Source organism: Megalops cyprinoides, chromosome 15 (genome assembly GCF_013368585.1).
Source record: "Megalops cyprinoides isolate fMegCyp1 chromosome 15, fMegCyp1.pri, whole genome shotgun sequence".
NCBI lineage: Eukaryota > Metazoa > Chordata > Actinopteri > Elopiformes > Megalopidae > Megalops > Megalops cyprinoides.
In genome coordinates, this window is record NC_050597.1 from 1,943,192 (window position 1) to 1,970,306 (window position 27,115).

The 27,115-nt window shown below is 46.9% G+C and overlaps 1 protein-coding gene across 3 annotated transcripts; it reads right to left on the reverse strand.

The window, feature by feature from the left end:
- Positions 1 to 3,141: 3,141 nt before the first annotated feature.
- On the reverse strand, positions 3,142 to 26,334 carry ugp2b (UDP-glucose pyrophosphorylase 2b). Of its 3 annotated transcripts, none has more exons than XM_036546105.1 (10): positions 26,144 to 26,334; positions 22,462 to 22,589; positions 20,737 to 20,844; positions 12,136 to 12,321; positions 10,270 to 10,403; positions 7,756 to 8,053; positions 7,123 to 7,320; positions 6,093 to 6,335; positions 4,651 to 4,755; positions 3,142 to 4,141 (listed from the first exon to the last, which is right to left on the reverse strand). In XM_036546105.1, exons 2-10 carry the CDS (start codon positions 22,558 to 22,560, stop codon positions 4,034 to 4,036), a joined length of 1,479 nt encoding a protein of 492 aa, XP_036401998.1. In that variant the 5' UTR covers positions 22,561 to 22,589; positions 26,144 to 26,334; the 3' UTR covers positions 3,142 to 4,033. The 3 variants fall into 3 exon arrangements, with proteins under 3 accessions (XP_036401998.1, XP_036401999.1, XP_036401997.1); XM_036546106.1 differs by having other exon boundaries at positions 26,140 to 26,334; XM_036546104.1 differs by lacking the exon at positions 26,144 to 26,334 and adding an exon at positions 25,110 to 25,549.
- Between the last annotated feature and the right edge of the window lie 781 nt (positions 26,335 to 27,115).

The following is a 27,115-nucleotide window of genomic DNA, read 5'->3' on the forward strand; positions in this document are numbered from 1 at the left end:
AAAATGCAACACCAAAAACCTGAGAGCTGTTTGATAATGTCCTTCTTTTCCCGCTAAAAAGCACTCCCACTCTCCCTCTGACCAGGAGAAACAAAACATTTACTGGGCATCTGTGGAAATATTCTGCATATTTACATTCATAGAGATCATAGATCTCTTTGAGCACTGCTTATTCATCTCTTATGGGTGGAAATATTTTTGCTGTTGTGTGTTGATTTAAACTGAACTCTGGTTTTGTTTTTTCCCCTCAAGTCACACTCTGCGCTTCCATATGGTTGTTGAATAATTCAACAAAGTATAAATAAAAAGTATAAATAACGCCTACAGCCTATGATTGATTGTGTTCAAATGGGATCACAGCTAGATGGAGGGCACCTTGAGACTGTGTAAGGTGGAACTCTACTCAGTCTGAGAGACAGTATTAAGTGTGACATCCATGATTTTACCCCACAAGCTCCTAAATGGGTTTGCATAAGCAGAGAGACACCAGAAGATAAAGTCCTCGCCTTCCTTCTCTAACAGTATTAATCCATCAGGAGCTTTGGGAAGTACCTGTGGTGAGTCCACCTTACAATGATTATACTCCTGCTCTATGACCTCTGACCTCTTGCCATCAGCAGCTGGTCCAGTCATCTCCACACAGAGCTACGTGCAGGACTGTAAATTCTTCTCTGGCACTTTCCCTACATCGCACCATATGGAGTGATGCGGGTGGGCCTTCACCTCTCAGAACGGGTGCAGTGCATTTATATTCACGGGAATGAGTTACGGTAATGACAGCTTGTAAGGTGGATGCATTGTAACAAACACTGGCTCAGTTATCTCCTCTTGGCAGAGCAGACATGGTGAGTGACACTGAGAATATCCAGCCACCAGAGCCACTCCAAAGGTAAGAAGGCAGAGGTGGCAATGAAGATGATGTCACTATGACAAAATAAAAGTGGAGGTTCAGTTATCATCTGATAACTGAGGTCTGCACTTACGGTCTTTTATCAACCACTAAAAGATCAAAAAGTGCAGGACTCAGTAATCTCCCAAAAGACCGTCTTTATCCTCCATATTATTCTGCTTGCCTTTAAGGATCAAAATGTAGAATCTGAAACAGAATCTAAGGGGAAAAGCAAGCAGATGTCATTAATATTTCCATATCAAGTATCACTTACACAGAGTACATATAATCACATTAATGAGAGTCCTCAGTCTTGACAGCAACTCCCCTTGAAAGACCCGGTTCAAATATCTAGCATACTTTAGGTGATGGACTGTAATGGATATACTTTCTTTGAAGTTTTCATATGGTCACATACTTGGCATTAAAAATACATAAAATATATGTGTGCACACTCACAAATATGTGGCAGGAAATAGGGCCTACAGTACATACAAATAAGTTCTCCCGCAAGGCTTTTACATAACCTCTGAAAACGCAAAGCTCATACTGTAGTTTTTTATTTCAGGTTACTGGAAGTTATATTACTTGTACAGATGCATATATGTTTACTCATTTTTCATGTGAGAAACATTTTCCCATCCCCATGATTGGGTGCAATGTGCCACCAGGTGGCAACACTGAGGATTCTGGTCTGTTCCCTGCTAGGCAGTAGGGCATTAAATCACCATCAAATAAATCAGGATCAGAGAAAATTAAACCAAAACAAAGAAAATAATATTCACTCTCGCCATCGATCAGATAAAGACCACTTCATATTTAATAATGCAAGGAGGATTTGTTCTGCAACAGAAAAGACCGTTTACGTTGTTTGGTTTATCATTGTACACACAGGGGTAGACAAAATAACAGAACCGCCAAATGAAAAGGGACTCAAAGTGACTAAAGGAGTCTACACTGTGTCTCATACTAATGTCAGTACTTATAACCAACATGTTTTTGGTATGAAAGACATTTTAAAAATCAACACTTCAATATGTGAGATTATGCAGTACATCTAATAGATTTTGAAAGAGGTCAAATAGTTGATGCATGAATTTCAGGTATGTCAGTCACATAAATGTCAAAATGATTTAATGTGTCAAGGGGAAGAGTGTTTAAAGTCATGATGGCATATGAAAAGGCAAAATCGCATCAGGAGAGAGGAAGAGAGGTCACAAGTCGAAGCTCACTGACAGAGACAGACCAACACTAAATAGGACAGTTGCTAAAAAGCATACAACAATAGCCTCAAAAGTCCTTATCAGTTAATAAATATTCATGTATTGTTTGGTGTTTCTATTATTTTGTCTACCCCCTGTATATACTTATGATTGAGTTACAGTCCAAAGTGAAGAACAGCCTCCATTCCTCAACCTGACATTCAGTATTCAGTGTAACATGTATGCTGTGGTATGCATGTTTCCTGAGACTTCTCACAGCTTCTGAAGGTATGCCTTCTCATTGACCCTGAGGTCTTCCACCCCAAGCTCAGTAATCTCTCTCTCCATGTGTAACAGAGCACTTTTTAACAATCCCCACTGACTCTTAACTCTTTTAATTTAAACGTTAAAGCCTGTAAAGTGTCTCACAGACTGTGCATGTGTGTACGCGTTAAAGCCTGTAAAGTGTCTCACAGACTGTGCATGTGTGTATGCGTTAAAGCCTGTAAAGTGTCTCACAGACTGCATGTGTGTACGCGTTAAAGCCTGTAAAGTGTCTCACAGACTGTGCATGTGTGTACGCGTTAAAGCCTGTAAAGTGTCTCACAGACTGTGCATGTGTACGTGTGCCTGCCTGTGTGTGTTAGCCTTTTATCACCTCAGTGGATAACACAGGACAGGGAACAGGAAACCAGTAAAAATCTGACAGCACATCTTTCAGGTTTCCTAAAACCGCAGCACTTTCCACATAAAACAGCAGAATAGAGTGATCTGCTGTGCTAAGTACCTTTCACTTCTCCATTCTGGAGACTCTATGGCTCTTCTTTCTGATTTGGGAAAAGTGTGGACAGACCCATTCATTACTGGAACCAAATATGAAAGTATTAAATGCAGTACAAAGCAATCTCCATGTGCTCTTTTCCACGAACTAACAATTGAACCAGAATATTACACTACACAAACATCTCATCACATACCCCATTTAATTAGAAAAATTAACATGTTTATCTCTGTGATGTCCCCAGAGACTCTAAAAATATGCTGTTAGAAAATCGTAATTTGACAAGCCAAGGAAATTGCTTTCACAGAGCTTAATATTAATACACACCATAGCAAAAAAGTGGACGTGTATGTGTGCTAATAATCTCCAGCTAGCTTCCTATACCACAGACCTCAGACCAGTGTTGCTACCATAAAAGCATCATAAGCAGGCTGAGTTCATAAGTAACTACTGCTTCTTAATTTCTGAATCACAGGAATATAACTGTTATTTGCCTACAGGAATGCTGGAAGACCATGTGCTGTCAAAAGAACCCTGTGGTGACTGCAGTGTTCTACCAGTAAAGTTACGGACATCACAAAGACGTGGAATGGAATCTATTCATGGCGGAATGCATCAAAGTCTCTAACATTCAAGGCAAGCAGACATTCATTCTTTAATGTGATATTCCCATGCTACCCCAGAGAACCCACACACAGCCTTTATGTAGAATCCATATTGCACTTTATTCAGGTTCAGGACAGAACTGGAATCCAGCAGAGGCTCAAAAAGGTGCGGCTGGAACCGTTGCCAAAGAACACTTATTGCTTCCCCAAACCTCGTCTTCAGGCTACTACGCGTGTGTTTTTAAAGCCGTGCTAACCCCTACAGGTCCGTGTGAGGCAATACTCTATGAGAAAGAGAAAATACTGAACTCGTTCTCTCTGAAAAGGATTACCGTGGTAAGAACTGTACAGTAACCGTTACGCGGTCAGTGGTAGGGAGATGTGCAGAGGTGAATGGTGGTGAAGTGGAAACAGAACCAGGCAAATAAAAAAAAATAATAATAATTTAAAAAATGTGGCAATAAAAGAACTGGGGTGGCACCCTCTCGTGCAGCAATCCAGAATGCATGATCAGCTGTCTGTGGGTGGTGGCTGAACCGGGGGGGAGTAAAAGGCCTCAGTGGTCTAGGATGCGCAGATTGCCTGAAACGATCTTGTTCTCCAGCATGGCTCCAGCAGGAATGTCAATCCTGTCTCCGTGATTAGCAATGATGATTACCGTTCCCTGGCAGGGAGAGAAGGTGAGCGAGAGAGGGGGGGAGAGAGAGGAAGAGAGAGGGAGAGAGAAATAGGGAGAAAGAGAGAGAGAGAGAGAGGGGAGAGTGAGGGAGAGAGAGAGGGGGAGAGAGAGAGAGGGGGGAGAGGGGGGGAGAGAGAGAGGGAGAGAGAGAGAGGGGGGGAGAGAGAGGAAGAGAGAGGGAGAGAGAAATAGGGAGAAAGAGAGAGAGAGAGAGAGGGGAGAGTGAGGGAGAGAGAGGGGGGGAGAGAGAGAGGGGGAGAGAGGGAAAGAGAGAGGGAGAGAGAGTTTGTAGTAAAAACATGGGTGTGAGAACCAGCCATATAGTGTTTCATTATGAAAGACTAATGATCCCAATGGTTTTCACTTCTGAGAAGTGTATGAACAAAGCTTCCTCAGCTTTTAAAAAGAAAAGCTCTGACACTGTTTCCTGTATCCTACAAGCCGCTCAAAGGAATCGCACACCCCAGGAGGAAGGTAACATAGCTCATGCTTACTTTCAGAGAAACGTTCTTCCCGAAGGTGACGTCACCTGAGACGGTCAGGTGATCGAGCTCCAGCATGTCAGGAATGCTCTCGAACCTCGTCAGATATTCCTGCACCTGCAGTGGACCAAGCGGACACCAGTGAGCTGGGCAGCTCAGTAACAATTAAAAACTAAAGTAAAAAAACACACAAGAACGATAAATACTTTATAGGTATGAGTTACAGGGTTAATTAGTCAGTCAGAGGTTATTGAGGGTCGTTGTCGTGGTAACCCAGCTGCAGCGACAGCATGTGGTGAGTGATGGCGTTTGTGCTGCTGCAGCAGGCTGGATCCGGTCTGTGCAGCCATGATGGTGAGACGGGAGAGGAGTGAGAGGAGTGAGAGGAGTGAGAGGAGTGAGAGGAGTGAGAGAGAGAGTGAGAGAGAGAGTGAGAGGGGTGAGAGAGAGTGAGGGAGCGAGAGGAGCGAGGGGTGAGAGGGGTGAGACGGCTGAGAGGGGTGAGAGAGAGTGAGAGGGGTGAGAGGAGTGAGAGGGGCGAGAGAGAGAGTGAGAGGGGCGAGAGGAGCGAGAGGGGTGAGAGAGAGAGTGAGAGGGGTGAGAGAGAGTGAGAGGGGTGAGAGGGGTGAGAGAGTGAGAGAGAGAGTGAGAGGGGTGAGACGGCTGAGAGGGGTGAGAGGGCTGATGGAGCCGGCAGAGGAGAGGAGCGGTGATGCATGGCAGTTCCTCTGAGCACCGTGCCGTGCTGGTGGGCGTGCATAAATATTCATGTGAGGAAAGACAGACTGGGGAAGACTCATTAAAGATTACTGCGGGTCAGGGTAAGCAAGCGCTCCCAGCACCACTGCTGATAAAGCTCCTCACTGCGTCCCGGGACTATAAACAAAAGGCGTGAGGGAGAGGGATGAATCAGGCATTCTGTAATGGCCCTGTCCCCTCCGAGATGCCCCCTCCGAGAGGCCCCTGCCACGCCGCCACGCCGGCCGCCACCGTTTCTCAGCCTCGCATGCGGGGACAGTGAAACAAGTGAAAACGAACGTAATATCCTGCTTCATAACGACCCATCCCACAATGCATCTGTGCTCCGCAGAGTCCACCACACTGCACCGGAGCACACCCATCCCACACGAGGAGGAACACAGTGTCCAACCACAGGAGGAGACAGAGCATTCCAGCTGCTCTACTCTGCTATCGTATTACTTGTGTAAAAGGTGCCACATGGTAAGCACATGGCCACCCATATAATCCTGGTATAAAAAATGGACCATGATGTAAACATAGTTTAGCACACCACATTTGCCGCAGATGAATCCTCTGGTCAAGTATTGTAAGGGCTTTTATTTTGGTTATTTAACCCCCGAACGTTCCAGTTCAGTACAGTTCAGTCCAGTACAGTCTGGTTCAACACAGTGCTCTGCAATGTAGCAGAGCTGCAGGAGTAAAAGGCCCGGTACCTTGGTGAAGGAGCTGCCCAGCTTGACGTGGGGAGTGGTGGGAAACTCTCTCTTCTGGCTCATGGTGAGGGAGCCGGCCTCCAGGCTGTACAGGTTGGACATGACCAGCAGCAGGTCGGAGGTGGTCTTGACAGGCAGGAAGCGGCTACGCGGCACGTTGATGCCCAGTGCGTTGTCGAAGCTCTTGATGGCGGCGCCCACGGCGGTCTCCAGCTGAATCACATTCAGCCCCCCATCCAGAGTCTGTCAGCAGCAGGGGGAGAGAAGGCACCCGTCAAACACTCAAAATGGAGGCAGGGGACTGTAACACTGCTCTGCTCTCCTTACACAGGAAGTCCATGTCACATCTGTGACCCTCCCATAAATTAATCATAACACCAATAACAGTGTCACTATTACAATTTAACTTCTGTGAGTTACATTGTGCCACGTAGGAACAACACAGTTCTAACTCTTGCATGTAAAGAACTGCATTTCAACACAGAAATTACATCACACGTCACAAAAGAACCGCTTTCAATCAACCTAAAACAATGGATTTCTCAGTTCATTTCGCGCCTACCGTAGTAGCAGTCTAACGGCTGGTGTGAGAGCACTCTGTATAAGCACAGGAGCTGTGAGGCATTATTTTACCTGCACCCCTGGAAAAAAAAAAACCCAAAGAAGCAGGGACCCCAGTAACTTCACTGCCCCAGAAAGACCGAGCACTGTGTGTACCTATGATTTATTCAGAGGGGTGCTCTTCCTCACCTCACTGTGTTACGGTCAAATGGAACATGCAACTGGCAAAAGACGCCACGTCTATGACGCTGGACAATTTCCCGTCTACCTCCCACTCTGGCGGTCTAACCATTCCCCCTTTTCTCTGGTTAAATCAGTTCCTTCCCTGCTGCATAAACTGGTGTTTGGTCAGCATTTTGGAGCAGAAATGGCTGCTGTGGCTGTGTGTGAGAGAGCTACTGGCTGCGGGAGGTGATGTCAGCACCCCCCGGTGCATTGTGGGTCTCCCTCTCACAGCCCCGGGCCACACCTTGGGGTTGACGATGACCTCCATGTTCATGGCATTTTGCTCCTGCAGCCTCTTGATGGCCTGCAGGGAGATCCACAGGTTGTTGGTGTTGAAGATCTTGAACTTGGTGACGGACTTGAACTCGTCCACGTGGGCCTTGGGCACCTGGGCGATCTCCAGCAGCCTCAGCTTACCCTCGTACTGAATCAGAGTCCCACCCTGCAAGGAGAGGGACAGTACGAATTCAGTAAACGGGCTTCAGTGAATCTCCTTCAGTATTCATTCACTGACACAGATTCACTGAATATGCGCAGCAGTGTAGCATAAGGGAAAGGAGCAGAACTCGTAATTGGAAGGTTGCCGGTTTGATTCCCTGCGGGGACACTGCTGTTGTACCCCTGGGGAAGGTGCTTAACCTAGTACTGCATCAGTAAATATCCAGCCATATAAAAGGGTAAAACTGTAACTTGTAAGTGACTCTGGATAAGAGCGTCTGTGAGATGATAATAATGTAATGTAATTTGTTGTAATCCACAGGGAGGCACCATGAGAGCACAGGCAACAGGAAAATGAAGAGAAAATGAACAGACGCAGCACACTGTGGAAGCACTGCAAACTGGGACAGCAGACAGGTGACGCAGGTGACGCGCCCACCTTGACGTCGGCCCTGGTCTTGTCGGTGACCTCCATGACGAACTCGCAGCGTTTCCCGTTGGGCTGGCGCAGCAGGTGGTGTAGGATATGCAGGTCCACTGTGGCGCCCAGGTTGTCGATGTTGGACACAAAGATGTACTCCTTGCCCTCGGCGATCAGCTGGTCCAGCAGGCCTGAGTTGTAGAAGCTGGCGTAGATGTTGCCGTGGCCCGGGGGGTACCAGACGTCCGCGTTCTCGCCTGTCATGCCCATGTCCTTCGCCACCGGCAGCAGCGACTCCTTGTTGATCCTCGGGTACCTGAACCAGGTGGGGGGCAGAGGGGGGGGAGAGGGAGGGAGAAGCAGCCACAGATTTTAACAGGAAGCCTTTTCCCTCAGATAACATCATCTGAGACAAGGAAGCAAATACTACATTCATTACCAGGCAGTGTGGGGCTGGGGTGGGGGGAGGGGGGGTGGAGCAGAGATAAAAAGATTATCACAAGTCTGCGAGCCATCAGAAGGTGTTAATGCAGTTGCAGCATGGGAGAGGAGCAGGCAGTAAAGTGCTATGAGTTAATGAATGATGGGGGATTATGGGTCTGGCTGGCACACAGAGCCCAGGACAGCACTGGCACAGATAATGCCAGGCGGATGAGGGGTGAGGGTGGCAGCGCCCGCTAAGAGGTTTGGCAGGGGCCACACCAAATCTGCCGTTTGGCAGGTGAACCCAGGAGCCAACACAGCCAATGAGGGAGGGCAGGCAGGACCAATCCGACCAATCAGATCATAGTACTGTACACAGGCAGGTCTGTGAAATGTGGTTATATGTTTATGACCTGTGTCCCAGGGTGGTAAACTGGGTGACGCTGAATCCAGGTGACGCAACCTGGTCAAAGAGTGCCAAGAGGAGTGTCCCTTTAGGGCCCCTCAGACGGGGAAGAGGTGGATGATATGTGGTCTGTCTCTAGGTATCACATCATTTTCCAAAGATTATTTAATCAAACTGGCTTTCCAAGTGTGAAGTTCAGTAGACAGTTACATTTTAACTGCAACCCAAAGGCAGGCGAGTGATGTGATAAATTCTTCCTTGATTCCCCCGATCAAATATTAACATAGCCCCATTATTACAGTACCGGCTCATTAATCATTAACTACCTGTTATTACAACGGCTCCCTGCTGCAGGTCAATACTATACATTATGAGAGATGAATAAAGCCACCTTCCATTCCAGCACAACAGAAAGCCTTGGGGAACCTAAGACAGCTGATGGAAATAGAGGCTCCTGTTTCAGCTGAAAGACAAAAGTTTTATCACCAGAGCAAAATGCCCGGTCAGCAAGCCGCTCGGCATGAAGGAACTGCCTTTATTAGCACTGACACGTCTGCTCCCTGCATAAACTGCCCTGACAAATGGGCACGGCACCAACCTCCTAAATCACTGCAGCCCTGACACAGACCCTCCACACTCTCCTGACAACTCTGTAAACTCTTTTTTTTAGTCTTGCTAAACTTTGCACTTAGCTGGCTATCACTTGATTGTTGAAGGTCTGGTATGAAAGTTTAAAGTCAGGAGAAAGAGTCAGCCATTTGCCTTTTATTTCAACCACTTTAAGTTATAAAAATATTGAAAACGGTGAAAATGCTCACAGCTTTCTGCAGTGTGAATGAGCAAAGGTACCTGCTATTTTCTGCACTGATCCAGCTTAGTCTTACTGTCTGATTTTTGACTTTACAAACTCGCACTGACCCCAGGACACAGTAATCACACACACCTTTAAAACCATGTGCTCATTTCAGACATCCATCTTTCAGCATGTTTAATGAAACAGATATCCTGCGGAAGAGGGCAGTCAATCTGCCTGCAGTGTCCTCCTGATGTCACCTCACTCTGAACAGCAGTATCATTAATGGATCTCTCCATCCATCACACCGTGAGACCGTGTGCTCAGATACGGAGCGTGACCAGTGTCAACGCAGTCTGGAGAATCAGCGCAATCAATGAAAGCGCTGTGACAGACTGCTTTTACTGGCTGCCCAGTATGGTAATCCCACCAGAACAGCAGGCCATGGACCCCTCTAACTCCCTCCCTCTGCCAGGGCCTGGAGGGGGGTTACTCTGAGGAGACAGGACAGGGCAGAGGTGTGGGAGGTAGGTGAATAACAGGGTTGTCCCCCACTGGGTACCAATATACTTGCCCTATTGATGACAGACACAGGCTGATCTATCTGAAAAGGGTAGGACTGAGAGCTTTGCAGCAGGCAAATGATTAGTGCCTGCTCTGATTCAAGCTAACAGTGAGGGTACTGAGTTAATCAGGGAAAAGGGAAACTGTACCTGTTCTGATTCAATATGACAGTGAAGGTACTGAGTTAATCAGGGAAGGGAAACTGTGTGTGAGGAGTGTGTAGGTGCGGTGTACCTGCTCTGTGCAGGGGTCAGTGTGAGGGGTGTGAGGAGTGTGTAGGTGCGGTGTACCTGCTCTGTGCAGGGGTCAGTGTGAGGGGTGTGAGGAGTGTGTAGGTGCGGTGTACCTGCTCTGGTTGAAGGTGTGGATCTTCACCCTGTGGTGTGTGTACTTCTGCAGGATCTTCTTGGTGTCCTCGTCCGTGTTGAAAGAGTTCATGAGGACCAGGGGGACGCTGGTGTTGTAGGTCTTATTTAAGTGCTGTGAGAGCGGGGTATAGGGCAGGAGCAGGGTTACACACACAGGCATCTCCACACGGATACGAGCAGCGTGCCGAACATCCTAACTGAACAGACCTGTACTTCCTGTTCTGCAGGCTGGCCTCTGCACACGCGCGACTGTGACGTTGTGCAACGTGCAGCTCAGCCTGAAGCTGTGCAATGCAACGCTGACCTTACTTATCCCCGATCGTTCATCAATACAACTGCCACCACACACAGCGTTGTAGTATCCAGGCTACACACATGAGCTGATCTAAAATATTACCGAGTGTATATCTATGGAAAACTGTCATCAGTTCTCCATATCATTATTTTATATTTGTATATCAGTCCATCTATTATCTATTATTATTTTTTCCCAAACACCCTGGAATAGTTTTATTAGAAAAGGAAACTGCTGGATAGTGTTGGTTAGATGTTCCAAGTATGCATTATGTAGATGGCCTTTGCCAGACAGACTTGTACACATGTTTTGTCACACCAGACACTTTTCCTGGGTTTCTGAGAGCTCCACAGGCTGCCTTTAAATGTGCCTGAGTATCCGGTTGACATCAGCAGGTTTTCCATGGCCCTACCCTGCACAGCACAGCTGTGTGCTGATGCAATCTACCCAGTGTGTGCAGCTGTGTTAGACTGGGATATACTGAGAAAAAAATACAAAAAAAAACAATCGACGAGTGGCCACTCAGCACTGCTGTCCAATCCAAACTCCTTACACATGGCGGATGCAGATTCATTTTCCTCTTAGGTTAATTTATTCACTTTGGGGGTCACCTGACCACAGCGGCATGAAAAAAAGGTAACCGTGGTGACATCAGAGACACGGGCACACTGCTCTCTATTGAGCAGGAGGTCCCTGGTGGCCAGCCCCTCCGCCCCCCTCTCCGGCAGCACAGAGGCTGCTCTGTTCCCAGCCAGCCACGCAGGCGAGCCCCAGGCTCTTCTGGGCCCGGGAGCACACAGCCTCCCTTTCACGGGGGTGAAGCATCTGCAGATGTGGGGTTAGGGGCCTGTCGAGGGAGCCTGCACATACTAAACATGTAAATAAGAGCATGTGTCCATGCTTCAGAAAAATGAAAATGAGAGTAAAGGAGAAAAGGGGATACATGTGGTTGTAATTTTGAGCCTGGATGGTGAGGCTTCTAAGCCATGGACTCTTTCCCAGAGCCTCAACAGGCTAGCTAACGCTAAACACTAATATTAATGAAACACTGAAATTATTAATTACCAGTTGTTTTGGTAGAGAAACTGCAGAAATCCTGGTTAATCAAACTATGACCAATGCCCTAAACCCTGGGCTACGGTTTCTCTCCTGGCCGTCAGTTTGACTCAAATTGTGTCTGCCAAATCCTCCCTCACGTCAGGGCCAAACCGGTCCACCTCGAAAGCACAGGGGAAGTGCCAGCTACAACAGCCTGTCACTCAACAACCATGCAGACGGCATTCTCTGCCTCTAGCTGCTGCAAGTCTCCCCTGTGGGAGAATAGCCTGTGCTCTTGCCTCCGCCTCTAATCTGCTGCACCCTCAGATTACAGAAGGAGTTTCGGGGGTTATCGTACCTCGATCTGCTGCGCGGTCAGACTAAGGAAGTAGTTTTGTGGTCACTGTACCTCGATCTGCTGCGCAGTCAGACTAAGGAAGTAGTTTTGTGGTCACTGTACCTCGATCTGCTGCGCAGTCAGACTAAGGAAGTAGTTTTGGGGTCACTGTACCTCGATCTGCTGCACGGTCAGGTCCAGGAAGGTGTTCTCGTTGCGCACGCTGATCAGGCTCTTGGGCCCCTTGCAGCCCATGCTGGTGCCCAGGCCTCCGTTCAGTTTCACCACCACCAGCTTGTTGAGGCTGTCCGCCATGTTGTCCGGAAGCCCGCTGGCCTTGATCCTGTCGTAGGGAAGGATCTGTGGAGAGGGTCACAGCACAGGGACGGGCCCAGGTCAGAGCAGCTCGGCACACATTACGGCATAATGAATCTCCTCCCCGGTGTTCAGGGTCAGAGGATGACTGCTTTATGGGGAGGGGGTCTCAGAACAGTAGGGGTGGAGGCGCTGACGCAACACGTGGCCTCGTTACCAAATTCCTGGGTCACGGAGGCCGGGCCTCGGGGTACAGCCCGTCTCAGAGGGGAGACCCCACAAAGATTACACATTAACGATAATGTCACAGTTACGCACGATTCTTTACCAAACGCACACCAGGTTGATGCCAAAGCATGAACAGAAGGCCGCAGTGAAGAGCCAGAGTCAAGCTCATTAAAGTCCAGTCTGATCTCACAGCACAGAGGGCAGGACAGAGAAGGACTGCCCAGACAAAGCCCTCATTGGGCGGCTGTTGTCACATGATCCTACATCTGAGAGGCATGGATCTCCAGCCAAGCGGGGGGCCGAAGCTGAAAGATGAGGTGCTTTCAGTGACCTTTATCAGCTCGGGGGCGACCCCCCCCCCCCCAGCCCTCCTTCCTTTACACCAATAAACAGAGTTTTACATCATGCTGCCCCGTTTGGGGATGGGGGGCAGAAATGGAAGCCATGTGTGCGTACCCCGGCAGGACTCATTACCACGGTGACCCCCCCCCCGCCCCCCCGCTGAGCGTCGACACCCTGCTCCTTTCCAGATGTCCTCCGCTGAGGACGAGCCGGCAGCCCGTCACCATGGCGCCACTGCAGGGGGTAACGGTCCGTTAACACTGCCGTCTCCGAGGGGGTTCAGCCAGACACCCCCCACACCACACCACACACACACACACACACATCACACACACACACACACACACACACACACAGACACCCCCCCCACACACCACACACACATACATACATACACACACACACACACACACACACACACACCCCCACATACACATCACACGTGCACACACACACACACAGGGCTCCCCCAGATTACCAACAGAACACAGCTGGGGGGGTTGAGGGGGTTGTTGATGGGGGGGTCTCTCTCCAGGGGAACACTTTTCCCCGAAACCAATAGGCCCTGGTGACACAACAGCAAGAATGACGATCGGATAGGATTTCTGAAGAATATGAAACCTTTCAATGAGGCGAGGAAAAAAAACAGAACCCCCTGTCCCAGTTTACTCCCCCCTCCCTTTCAGACAGGGCAGCTAGTGTGGATAGGCCACAGCATGGACATCATTATGCAGCTAGTGCCATCAATGACCCTGGGACCAACACAATTAAATTAATGCAGGCAGCCATGGCCTTAAGGTACTCAACCTTCCGCCAAACGGTCACCTGCATTCACTTCATTTACTGCATTAATTGATTCGATTATGTAATTACGAGCTTGGGTGGAACGAAAATCAGAGACATCCCTGAGATTCCAGCAACAGGGCTGCCAACCCCTGCATCAAGACAATGACAGATCTCCACGCGACGGAGCGTCAAAATCGACGGTCGTTCCACACACACGAAGGCAGCGCTCTCCGGCTCACTCATATCCAACACTTCACTGCACTGCCACGCTTAAGCTGGACAGCTATCAGATCCGAGAGGGACACAGCTCGGCTGCTGCGATCACATCACATCACGGGACCACGTTCATTATGGCAGTTAAACTGACTTAACGACCGGCGTCCGCTCGTTTAGAATTTAGAATGAGCCTGAATTGTTCCATCCAGCTAGAGGACCTAGCTCACTCTTCTCTTTACATGACATTATCCCAAATTCAGCCTTGAGGCCCCTGACCATCAAGCTATGGGCATTCTGACTAGCGCGTGGGCCGGGGGAACCGAGAGGCACGGCTGAAGGAACAGTGCTAAGCTGGGACGGAGGGCAGGCAGGTTCAGCTAATGAGCATCTCTGCTCTGTCTGCATCAGTACCCAGTAGAGAGGAAGGTTATCTAAAATATCTCACATCCGAAAGAGCTCTTAAGTATTCCATGAGGTCTGCAGTATGCAGCTCTAGTGCTGCTGATGTTATCAGCCCAGGGGACACCTCTGCCTGGTGCAGCTACTCAGTGGCCTGCTTGCACTGAATGGGATGAAACCCAGACTGCTGCCACACCCCAAACTGTGACCCTTCTGCATCACAGCACTCAGGCACCCGTCACCTGCCTCTCACATCAGACACAATGTGCTGGAAAAAAACTGCTTATTATGAGGTATATTACATCACATCCATCACTTACCCACATTACAGGTGTGTAGACACCCTGTCATACAGCGGCACATCTCTCACGTACAAACCATTCATTCACACAGGGTGCTTTACCTGGGCTAATTCAGTCTACCCTTCACCTGAGCATTTCATCAGGGACCTTTTGACCTCCTGTTCCTTTCCACAAGACTGTAGCCCACACTGGCCTCTGCCTGTGAAGGTGCTGTCTGAATGGTAAGCAGTCTGAGGGTAGATGTCTACCTGGTCCTACTCTGCAGTCCAAACATCACAGAAGCTTTTTAGCATTTTGGATGAGCAGGTCATTGATCACGAGAAAGACCGACAGGAGAGGATGGCAGTCTATTGTGGGAGAGGGTATTTAAAAAGCACTGGAACAAGGTCTTATTATTCTGATGAAATACTTCACTCTAATCCATCCATCCATCACTATAAATGGGTACAGATTAAGGAGGGGGATTTAAAGGATTAAAAACTATAGCAGTAGGTCTTGCACAGGTGAGCACAGCTAAGCAAAAAGCTGTAAAATGTTTGGTTCAGATAAGCGCTAAACACTGGCTAAGACTCTGTGGGGTGCTAGCTGCTTTCAGTGCAACGCCCCTGCCTGTGTGGATTCATTACTCCAGAGGACTTCTGACAGTTCCTTTAAAAGCTATTTCAGGGAGTGTGTCAGCACCGGATGAAAAATGCAGCAAGCAGACACCTGTGTAGGAAAGCTAGTGGGGTGAAAATGAAAGCAACTGCGAATAGATTTTCTTTTAAAACAAATATCAATAACAATTTTGCTCCCGCAGCATCATTTATTCCGAGGCCAGAGCGTCTGCGCTGAGAAGCGTGAGACAGGAGACGGGACAGGAGACGGGACAACACCTTTCATGTGAACAGGAGGAGGTAGGAGGCCTGGCGTTTCACTCCTCAGCAGCCCGGCGTTTAACTCTGAGAGGCAGGCCGGGCCATCCCGCTGCGGGGGGGGGCTCCATAGCACCATAGCACCCCTCTCCCCTCCTGCTCTGTCAGTGGGGGCCACCCTTCCTCCTCTGGACCTCCTGCAGACACTAACAATAAGCATGTGTGTGCTGGGGGGGGGCCGAATGTGCCCAACTCCCCCTCCTGGCTCAGGGGGCCTGAAGCCCAGGCAGGACGCCAGGCCTTGCTTAGGGAGAGTGCACTTTAAGGCAACACTAACGCTGGCACCAGCTGCCCCGCACGCCCCCACACTCCTGCTCCCCGACACTCACATACCCCGACGATCCTGTACCCCGACACTCCTGCGCTCTGATAGCACTGATAGTACTGCACCCCGACACTCCTCCGCTAAGCTCACACCCCTCCGCCACAAACAGGCCGTTCCTGTTTGGGGAGGCGTGCTAGAGAGCTACTCCATCTCCACTTCACTAAATGAAAAGAGCACAGAGAGTGCAAGCACAGGGCTTGGCTCTCTGAAAGATATCCCTGCTCACAGCCTCACAGCAGCGGCTCCCTCCAAACAACCCCGACGCCAGTGAGGAGACCGAGCGCGGAGCAGGGCAGGGAGGCCACAGTGGAAATAAAAAGCAAGGTCAGAGAAGGAACCATCATTTATAGATGCAGAAGAAAAAAACTCTCAGGACCTCACGCCAGGAGAGCCCTTTCTCACAGCCGGGTGGACGACCGGCGAAGGAGCCAGTCGGAGCCAATTAAGTGCCGAGTAAAAAGGAACATTAAAGTGAGCAGACCGTGTCCAGGGCAATTATTTCAGCCCAAACAATGCCAGCAGCCATCCACTTTCCTTTAGCTTTACACAAACCTACAGCCATGCAACTGCTGCTGCTGCACAAGCAAGACGTTAACTGTTGAGTAAATGTCACTGTCTGTTCACACAGGCTCATTTCACACATACACAATCAATATCCAATTCAGAGCAGTTACCCTCAGAAAGGAAGGCCAGGACCCCTTCTGACCTGCAGTATTGCATTTTAATCTTATTTACATCTATTTGCTTAGCAAATGAGCCAAGGCGACTTGCATGTAGGTTAATGAAGCATTTTTACATATTACTCATTTATACAGCCGTATATTTACTGTGGCAGTTCAGCTTCAAGATCTTCAGGGTACAACTACATTGCCACACATGGAAATCAAACCTGCAACTGCTGGGTTACAGACTCCTTAACAACCGCTCTGCACAGCCATGAAACAGAGCACCCCCTCCTTACACCACAGGAGGAAAGAGACTCATGCATTCCCTGGTGTTTTCAGAGCTGTAAGCGGGATCAGTTCCTAATATAAGGTAATCTGACAGGCACAAGAGGAAGAGAAGTGTAATCAGACAGGGGTTCCCGAGCGCACGGCCAGGCCACTGTGAGGATGGGGTGTTTTGCAGTAATGCGGATAGCCCTGCCGCTGGTGTCACCCCGGAGCCCCACGCAGGGCCTGCTCAATTTGTGCTCTCAGAGTCACAGCAGGGGAGGCTAAACCCCGCCCCCTACGGTGATGCTGGGGGAGGTGCTATCAGGCGTCTGCCAATCAGGAAGCCACCCAAACCAGAGGAGCTCTGCCAAGTCTTTAAAGGGACCAGTCAGATGGTCTTGCACGGCAACAGCAGTTCGGCAAAAATCCTTCATGGAGTGTGAGTCATTACACAGCAGTACTGAGATGCCCAAGGCTACAGGGTCAATGGATCTCCATGCCAAACACAACCGTCATTCCAACTGGACAAGGCCAATGCTCACAGTTCCTGGCAGAAGTTCAGCATGGAAGCAAGCCCGTTTTACACCCTGGATTTTCACCCTCTGAGGCTTCTGGCATAGTCCATAATACCCCTGTATAAACTACCATCCACCTGGTGCCCTGTCAGGGGTGAGATTCACAGGTGATTTCAGTGGTGAACGTGGGCAGCAATCACACTGACAAACATCCGTGAGATCTTGTGTGTAACATCCTGAACGGCTCTTATCGTCACGGGTTCCACAGCTCACTTCCTGCTTCCTGCAGCAGCAGCAGTGTGGATTCTCTGCTCCGGTTTCCCGATCAGGGCTCTCGGTCAAACGCTTCCCAACTCACAGAGGCCACACGTTAAAGACGCGATTTCCAGAGAATACAGCAGCGTGTGGATACTGAAGGACAAGTTACCCTGCAGCGCCTCCCCGAACAACAAATATTCATGCTGCTGCTGACAAACGCAAGCAAGCGTTACATCATATATTACCTAAAATCAGTGCCTTCAGCAGTTGCAGAAATTTAAAAAATGAGAAAATAATGAAAAAGGGTAGCGCTTGGTTAAAATCTTCACACTAAGCTGAGGAAAGGCTGCAGAGGAATGACTGAGTCACCTATGACCTTACTAGGAGGACACTGCACCAGCCAAAGATATTGCGAAGGAATATTAAAACAAACACCATGAAAGCTTTAGCAAACAAAGAACAACATTTGTCACCTTGACAGATTTCCTCCTGCCAGTTTAATCCTCTCTCTGGGGGGAAGAACGTGTCAGTGGGATTGTTCTCGATGTGGAGGATGCAAACCTCTACTGAAAACAGCAGTGAGGAGAGACAGGAGACTCCCTGCTGATCTCGGATGAGGAAGCAGCAAGCGAGCACCTAGTGTCTGGTGCTGAGTGCTGACCAGAAGTCACTAAGGACTGTGAGAACACATGTGGTGTAAGTTGCATAGAACTTTCAGAGTCTGACTGAATCATCCTGTATAATGATGTTCCTTTTCCATTCAGTCTCTCCCTAATGTAAGCCTAGAGCGTTTTTCAGACAGTGTGAATTATCCAGTTTTACACCCTGTGCATACCAAGGGCCCAAAACTGTCCTGGTGCGCCGCAGAACACCTAAACTCTCACAGTCCACAAGGTCTTTGCTTGATTTTAGAGAAGACTGAATACTCATTCTAAAGACCCATTCTGAAGCGGTTTGGACATTCTAGGATAACTGTAGACATCAACATGGAATACAGGTGGAAATTAAGGGTGTCCATGATGGGTGGACAGCGAAGGACAGTGTATTATTCATAATCTATATGTTACACATCTGAACCAATGGATAGCAACCTGGCAACCGTGACTGCGTGGTGCTGTCCCATCTGTTTTTCTTTTCTATATATCAAACTAATCATTAAGTTATTAAGCAACAGCTCTGCAGAATTAACTACCATGTAACTGTGAGGTAAAACTTTCTAATGCATTATAGCTGGCTAGTTAGCTGTGAGGCATGGATTCTGATTGAAATTTCAATGAAGTAGACACAGAGATGATTAAATTTGGAGCCCTAGCCAATTTCTGCAGCCTATAATTGAGTAAGTTTCAGCCTGAACTACTAATACTAAAAGTGTGAAATACCTTACAACAGAATGACTCAGTCTCCTTGGGTGAGGATAATATTAACACTAGTACTACACACCTTGACACAATTATACAGGAGAAAACTGTCAGCTCACTCACTTTATCAACAGATCTTTACTGTCCTGGTGGGAAATTTGCTGTGCTGCAAGAATCTTCTATTAAGAACACAATTCTGCATAAACACTAAACACTAGCTACTCAAAAAGAGACACCACCACATAAACTGTTATCATAAAATAAACTGTAAAATCCATTAATTTAAAACAACTATCAGAACAGATGAAGAAAATAAAACCAGTAATCCCCAGATAAAATAGTCAAAATGATCAACAGGTAGATAAATATATGTAGTGGTGTAGTTAGTTTCTTTTAACACCATTTTTCTGTGGAACATCTAAAACTCAGCTTATGCATGCTGTCATATTTTGCATTACATGGGCCAAAAAAATATATAATTTCTAAAATGGTGAAATACAACTTCCCAGTTTTTGTAAAATTTCATTACTATCAGACAGATATTACAAGTTAAGAGATTGGTTGCATCTCCCACGCATCCTTAAACAATAATATACCCTAAATTAGCATTTCAAAGCTTACTCATAATGAGCTGCTCTGTCTCTTAAATAATGACTCACTGTATCGCTTGCTTTACACGAAGAGCATTAATTACCGAGTGGAAAAGCAACGTCACGGAGCTGTGGAGAGCAAATTATTTTTATGGCACTGGAGGATTATGTGTCTATGACTTACACACGTCACAGAGATGCTTTCCAAACACTGTTTAACATTAACCCTTAAATAAGGCATGCATGGTCATAAACTGTTTCCACACAAGATGACCAGGATCAAGGTCTTCCTGGGCGCTCCCTGAACGGAACCTTCTTTGATAACCCTGGCTTGCTACTCAGAGCTTTCTGGTTAGAGTACACACCACTAACGCAGCACTCACTGTCAATATGAAAGGAACACAATCTGGCAAAAGCCTAAGTACTTTCAGGTACACTGATCTGAGCCATCTTGAGATCATTGACCTCAGAAGCTCCAGTGAGAGCATTATAAGGATGCAGTGTGCTCAAGTCAGCTTTGAAAAACACAGCAATAAAATGTATTAATACTAAGGATTACACAGTACATCACCTTGAAGTCCAACTGCAGACTGTATCTGGCCATTCAGTACAGTGAGGTACTGCTAAAACCTCTCCCAATCTACCTCTCAGTCCATGACGTGATCACTGAGGTGAAATGTTACACCTTTATTAGCATCCTTAAAAATGTCAAGATCAATTCCCAATGGCCAGCTTTAGATAGTGGGAGAGGTGGGGCCATTCATAGCATAAGCCTCTGAATGAGTATCTTGGGGAGTGGGCAGGTCCAAGACAATGATGTCACAAAGGTGTTGGCTCTGTCTCTACGCCCTGTTCTGCCCTTTACATCGTGGAATGTGTGGGTGGGTAATATCTACCTCACTGTACACACCGAACCCAACCCGAACAATAACACAATGCCTTACACTCATTCTTCAATTATGTTTTATGTTTCTTTTTTGCATTTAGAAAAGCTTCACCTACGTGCTGTTGTAAAGTCATGGAATCTCACACACACACACACACACACACACACACACACACACACACACACACACACACACACACACACACTGAAAGTCCTGAGTCACAAAACCCATGGGAGAGAATATTCTGCTGCAGTGTCACAGACTGATGATGGGCGATCTTCACAAAAACTGGGGGGGGACAAAGACATCTATGTGGAGAGGCTGGGGGGGCCTATCCTCTCTCTGCATAACCTGGTTTTATGTTAGGGAGCTGTTAAGGAGGTTACGGTTCATCCCCAAACTCACCGAATCCTCGGGGGGTCTGTTGATCTTTGCCCAGTCCACAGAGGGCCCCTTCACTTGTAGAAACCTATGGAAGAGGTCCTTAAAGCCTTCAAAGTCCTTTTTGGAGACCTGAGGGGGAAAAAACAGCCAATCTCATCATTCATCATTCTCATTATTCCCTGCACAGGGGATTCCAGTAATATGGTTATTACTAGCCATAATTAATAGTAATTGGTTGCCTGGACGCCAGGATCCAATAACAACTGAAAAGTACATTTATGGAAGATGTAGGTGTAGATGGAACTTATGAGTACAGGTATTACAGGTACAGCATTACAAAGTATGAACAAATTCAGTATTGCATATTCTGAGCAGATATGATTTGCTGGCCATACACCATCTTTGTCCAATAATTGTTTAGATAATAAATTACACAAACTGAGGACAGCCACAGAGTCACAACATACAGGTTTGATTTTTTTCAATTTTTGTTTCTAAAATACAACTTTTACCATTGCCAGTAATTCCCCTGCTGTAGCTCAGTAGCTACCCGTATCTATAGCGCTACTGCTAGCTCTCCACACTGTTCTATCACCGCTCCTCTCCGCTCACTGGGTCTCTGTGGCCACACATTTTACGCCATGTCTTCACCTCATCCATTAAATGCATGTATTTAAAGAGGCAGAGAGAAACCAGGGCGAATTGCTTCTCATCACATTCTTTAGTCTTTCCTTACAATGAGAGGAGTGGTTTATTATCTGCACACCCTCTGTGAAACTTATTGCTATGGCCTCAAAGCAATCCTATCAAAGTAAAAGAAAAAAAAAGTGTCCCATTTAACTCGGTTGTTGGTGATTGAGACAGCTGGAAAGCTCGGCTCAGTATCAGGGCTGGTAGTATATGGAAAGCACATGAGAGGAGTGGCTCGGCTTTGACGCAATGCTACGGTATGTGTCACTTCCCCGAGAGGCGTGCCCCGCTGCTGGGAAACCCAAGTACAACCATATGGACAGCCAAAAAAAAAGGATCCGCTGGGATGCTGTGTTTCATATCAAAGGCAGGGGCTCGGAAATCTTGGAAAGAAAACGGGTGTGTAAGAAAGAGGGGAAAGGCAAAAAAGACAGGGAGAGAGAGGGAAGGAGGACAGACAGAGAGAAAGAGGAAATCAGTCCGTACGAGTCTCATCTCTCAGCTAATTGGATATCGGCCCGTGCCACGAAATCTCTCCCGCCATTGACACCTCATTCATCAGCTTCAGGCCGCAGCGGGCTCTGAGCGGGACGGCGCGGTGGACAGAGATGAATCGCACCTCGTACCTCTGTGTGATTCTGACAGGTGACCTCATTCCGCCACAACACCTCTCTGAAAACTAAAAACGCTCCAGAAACGCAGGTCTGTTCTTCTGTTCTTCGAAAGCAGGACTGCTTCTGCATAAATGTGGCATCACTCTGCTCTACCCAGCCACACTAAAACATTTAAAACTTTGGACACTGTGGTGTGTGGATTCGTTTTCCAGCCTGTCTAGTTTCAGATTAGCATAAGTTAACTTGAGGTAGTGCTGGAATGGTGCTGTGCTCCCAGGTTAGCCTGGTCTGACACTGTTGCGTATTTAACTTGGATGGATACACCTCTGCTCTCGTGTGCTGGAAGTCGCTCTGTAAAAGAGCAGCTGCTACATGAATGTAATGTAATTGTTGTTGTTGTTTGCCCAGAGAACCCCCCCCCTCCCTGGGACGCTGCACCCACCTCTGCCTCTGCACCTTTGACTGTGGACAGCAGTTTCTCCAGCTCCCTGTCCATGGAGGTCTCCAGCTGCTGCCGCATCACTTCCTGAAACTGTGCCATTTTGCCGTTCAGTACGCCCCTACTCAAACCTGTGGAGGGAAGGGAGAAGACTCAGGCAAGCACACTATCCACACCAACTACAACTCAAGAAGAGGTGCCAACAGCCCCCCGGATACAACACACTGTATAGATACCTGACAGGGAAACAGGGAGAGACACATCTATCATAACATAGAGTTAGTGCACGTTTCTGTTTTTCAACAGGTTACCCTGGGCTGAAAGACAACTTCGTCAAAGATTTCTGTCAAATATGTGAATATGTGAATATTCGGTATTAGCTAATTGTGGTAGCTTTGCACAAATAGTAACCAGTGGAAAAACAAACTTATTCCACCACTTAAGAAACCATAAATTCAGTTTGATATGATATTTCATAAAGGGACAGGGACAGAGATCTTGCAATTATATGCGAATACCAGGAGACCCTGCCCTTGCCACACCTCTTTGGAACTCTTTTTAACACACTTAAGTACATAGTTAGCATCTGAGACGTATCAAGATGACAAACTCGCACTGTGACACATCAGCAAAGCGGGTGCATTTTTTACACATCGTTAAAGAAAAAAAACAGAAAAGAATCCACTGAAAAAAAACCTGCAGAGCACGGGTTATACAGGTTTTACTGAGAGCAGTTGTGACTTGGCTCCTATGTGATTTTTTTGACCGAGAGTTACTTTAGAGCACCGTCATTATTTCCAGAATGAGATTGAACTGGGTGATGCTCTCTCCACTGCCCCACTGAGCAGTGTCTGCAGTGTCAGTTTATAGTCATTCTGCATGTGTCTTTTCCAGCCCACAGATAAAGCGGGAATCAGCAATGCTGGCCAGGACAACTGGACAGCAATCAAAATAACAGAGACTCAAGAACACATGAGAAGAGTTGATATTTTCTCATCAGGATTCCCTGTTTCCCTTCAGTCAGTAAGTCCTTGCTAGTGAATGCCAATCCTCAGATGTTCCACAGTAAACCACCATCAGATGTAAATCCTCTACTCTCAAAACATCAACGACATTGCAGGCCTTACTCTTACTTTCATTAAGTTCAAACAAATCCAATTTTACACGGAAAGCTCTCCAGAAAGAAACCATACGTTATAATGTGGTGGAGAGAAAGTCACATCTCCACTTGCACTCTGATGTGACAGGCATTCACAGCTCTCATTCTGGGGTTGTCAGGGAAACCTATACATTCCTTCAGCTGGCAGATAAGGATGGTGCGCCAAAAACTTGCTTCCAAATATTTTCCGTTTAACCCCCTTTGCTTCGGAACATATACGTAATATCGAGAGGACATCTAATTTAGAAATGCTGCAAGGGCGTCAAGAATTCCAATTATCATCAATCAAATGTCAATCGTTTTTCCTTCTTTCTCGGTTCGTTTCTGAGAAATGATGCGCATTCGGGATTAGAATGGCCATTCAGCTTTCAAAGGTGCCGACTTTCCCGTCTTTCTTGTTTTCTTTTCAGGAGCACGCACTTTTGACAGCTACACCAATGCTTGCCAGCACAGACAGCTCGATAAGCAACTCCGGAGTCACTCCAGGAAATGGATTACACCGACAGACTCTTACCAGTAAACCCCAGCTGGAATGTAGAACTTGCGGGTGTCGTGATTTCGTGCTCATCAAAGAAACTTTTTTTCTGTTCGTGTTATTTTAGAAGACTGACTCCATACGCTTTCAGAAACCATGTGAATAATTCTGTGTCGTGAAGACAATTTCTATTCATTGCCTGTTAATTAGAAAAACGTTAAAATTCAATAGTAATGCAGCACACGGACATGTCCTCGTCAATCAATAGCGATTTCTCCCGTCGTTTTTTTTTTAACGTGCAAGAGGGGGGGGGGGGAAGCCGTCTTAAAAAGATGGCAGTTAAGCTGACTTCCAATCCAGTAAAACAGTAATAACATTTATAGCCTCTTTACACATTGAGCAATAAAACTGATTCTCAGCTATCGCCTCTCTGTAGGCTACAATGCACAACAAAGTTTCTATTTAATGACTAATATTTGAAGTGTCTCAAATAACGTTCGCTACAACCACAGCCTTACGAATAAAGCAAACGGCCGTCACACTATATAGTAAATATTGCGTCATGGCAATGAAAGACACGTTGAGAGAAACCAGATGAGACGCAATCGCTGACTTCAAAGGGCCGGAGAAACAGTCACCCAAATTCCTCTGGCTCAGAATTTCAACACGTATGCAAAGGGAGCGATGGGTAGGGCGACTGACAGGGTCCGAGCAAGATCGATTCCTTCCCCATTGATTTTGGAATGAAATAACTTTCTGCGGTCATTTCTCATTGCTTTCTAATGTCCACCCGGAATCGCTCAGCCGTCAGTGAAAGGGTGAAGAGGGATGAGAAATGAATGACATCTACAGTCGATCGAACACTCAAATCCACTTTTGGTTCAGTAAAGATAACCTGTCTGGCAGACCAACCTCAGAACTACAACAGCACAGGCAAAACTCGTTAATTCTCCACCCGCTTCCTTACTGTCAGAAGGCTGGAATTTAAGATCTGTAACAAGACAAGCATCAACTTACCTTCAACGTAGAAAGACATCTCTATACTGCTGTACTGTAATCTCTGAAAAGTGTATTATTGTTAATATTAAACGCCCCTCAACTGTAAAAAATCTACCGATCGTTTTTCGTTTATATTAAAGACAATAAATAGGCTAATGTGAATATACAGAATTTCTTTTAAAAAGTGCTAGAAAAAAAGTCCTTAATTTTTAGTGTAGTCAGTTACGACTCGTTTGCGCGGACATGGTCTTGATGGAAAACGACGCTCCTTCATTCAAACGGTCCTGTCTCGTTTTAATCATTGTCTTCAGGAATAAACAAAACTACCTAAAACGCTTTTAAATTTAACATCTTTCTCTCTCCTCCCACTTCTGCCGAAGAGGAGGGAAGGCAAGACGACCTTCAGTCTATAATACGCCAATGAACCGGAGTGAACGAACCGCCCCCCTGAAACCTACTATTTGTAGACTAGGAAGAAATATTTTACCACTGGTAAACTGCGTTTTATGATATTCTGGCTCAACCCCTTTCGCGGCCAAATAAACCACGTCACATTTCCTTGGCTGGCTCAAAGTTGAACTCAGAGAAGCGTAACTACAACGGCTCGCACCCATTTTCGCTTTTTTAACAATGGCTTCTCTACGTTCCTATCTGATGACATGTCAAACCCTTGCTATTATTGTCAGATCAAGTTAAATCACAACAGATCCAAAATGATCCGCGTAAAAAAACAAGTATTCGTAATACAATCGAGGTTCAAGCATGCGGAAATACACATCTGCAGTGCATACCATGCAGATAGTTACAGCTATCCTTGCTAACATTTCGGTGGAGCATCTCCGGTAATCGCAGAACATTTGTTACAGCTACCTGTATTATTTTCTTTCACATCCGTAGTAACGTTACACCAGAAGCGCAACATCATATTTTAGCCTACCAGGGAGGAACGCAAATACCAGAAACATCAAATAGCTACCATCTGTAATATTTTTCCGAGCAAAAGTTTATTATTAATATTCTGAAACAGCCATTTTTGATAGCTACCTACCTACCTTTCAGCGTTTATTACCGACAGCTAGCTACTTTCCACGGTAGGGCTCCCAGGGCAGAGTGCTTAGCTAAACACGATCGTGGTTCAAATGTACATGAGATTAAAGATCATTTTTAAGTTTTTCGAGAACACATTCTGTTAGGTTGTTCTGCTTCCTCTTTGGCTTGCAAGATGCAGGATGCACTCCGCAGTCACGTCGACTCTGCCATGCCCCAGTCCCATTTTTTCGGCGAGGGTTACCCACGAGCCGCGTAAAATTCGCGATTTAATTGGTCCTCGCACAACCATATCTACGATTTTATTGGTCGACGATGCGCCAAGGCGGGGCTTGGTCTAACATCAGGGTCTGACTGCACTGAAGTATGTGGCTTGGGCTCTAGAATGACAAGTCCGGCATCGTCACGTGACTACGCGAAATCGTAAAACAGCGAGAAATCTAAATATTCACTCCTCCAACCCTTCGCGCCTCCTGTACACTCTCACCACTGAAAGTAACCCCCGTCTGATCTTACACCCAGACAGCAATTTCTGGCTCAGCCACAGGGGTCTCTGCCCCCTCTGGTGGGGTCTCCACCTTTTTGATCTGCATCGCTCAGCTCCACTTTAAATACCTGGCAGCTAATTCTGTCTGTCATGGATGAATCAGTGGCACATTTGCTTGGGATCTGTGAGTTATCCCCTCCGCCCCAGCCTCAGAGTGAACTGAGCTGCTCTCTCCCAAGATGGTCATTTCAGCTTCTGGTGTTAACCCACGAAAAGCCAGCTATTCAAGAATTACTCCTTGTGCACGTTGTATTGTTGCTGGTTTAGATTTTTCCATTGAAAAGCGTCTATTGCACTACAGCCATCTGCTCAGATTTGACAGGATTTACAATAACAGTAAATTAATAATAGATTCGGTGTGTGCTGGATCAACGCCTGTAGCAATAATAAACGGCCAAATTGACGTTTTAATGTAATTTAAAGAGATTTG

Excerpts from the sequence above, each read along its gene's own strand:
- ugp2b (XM_036546104.1), bottom strand. Across the intron at positions 8,054-10,269 it reads CACACCTTCAACCAGAGCAG|GTACCCGAGGATCAACAAGG; the intron begins GTACACCGCACC and ends CACCTGGTTCAG. Across the intron at positions 4,142-4,650 it reads GGAAGAACGTTTCTCTGAAA|GGAACGGTAATCATCATTGC; the intron begins GTAAGCATGAGC and ends TCTCCCTGCCAG.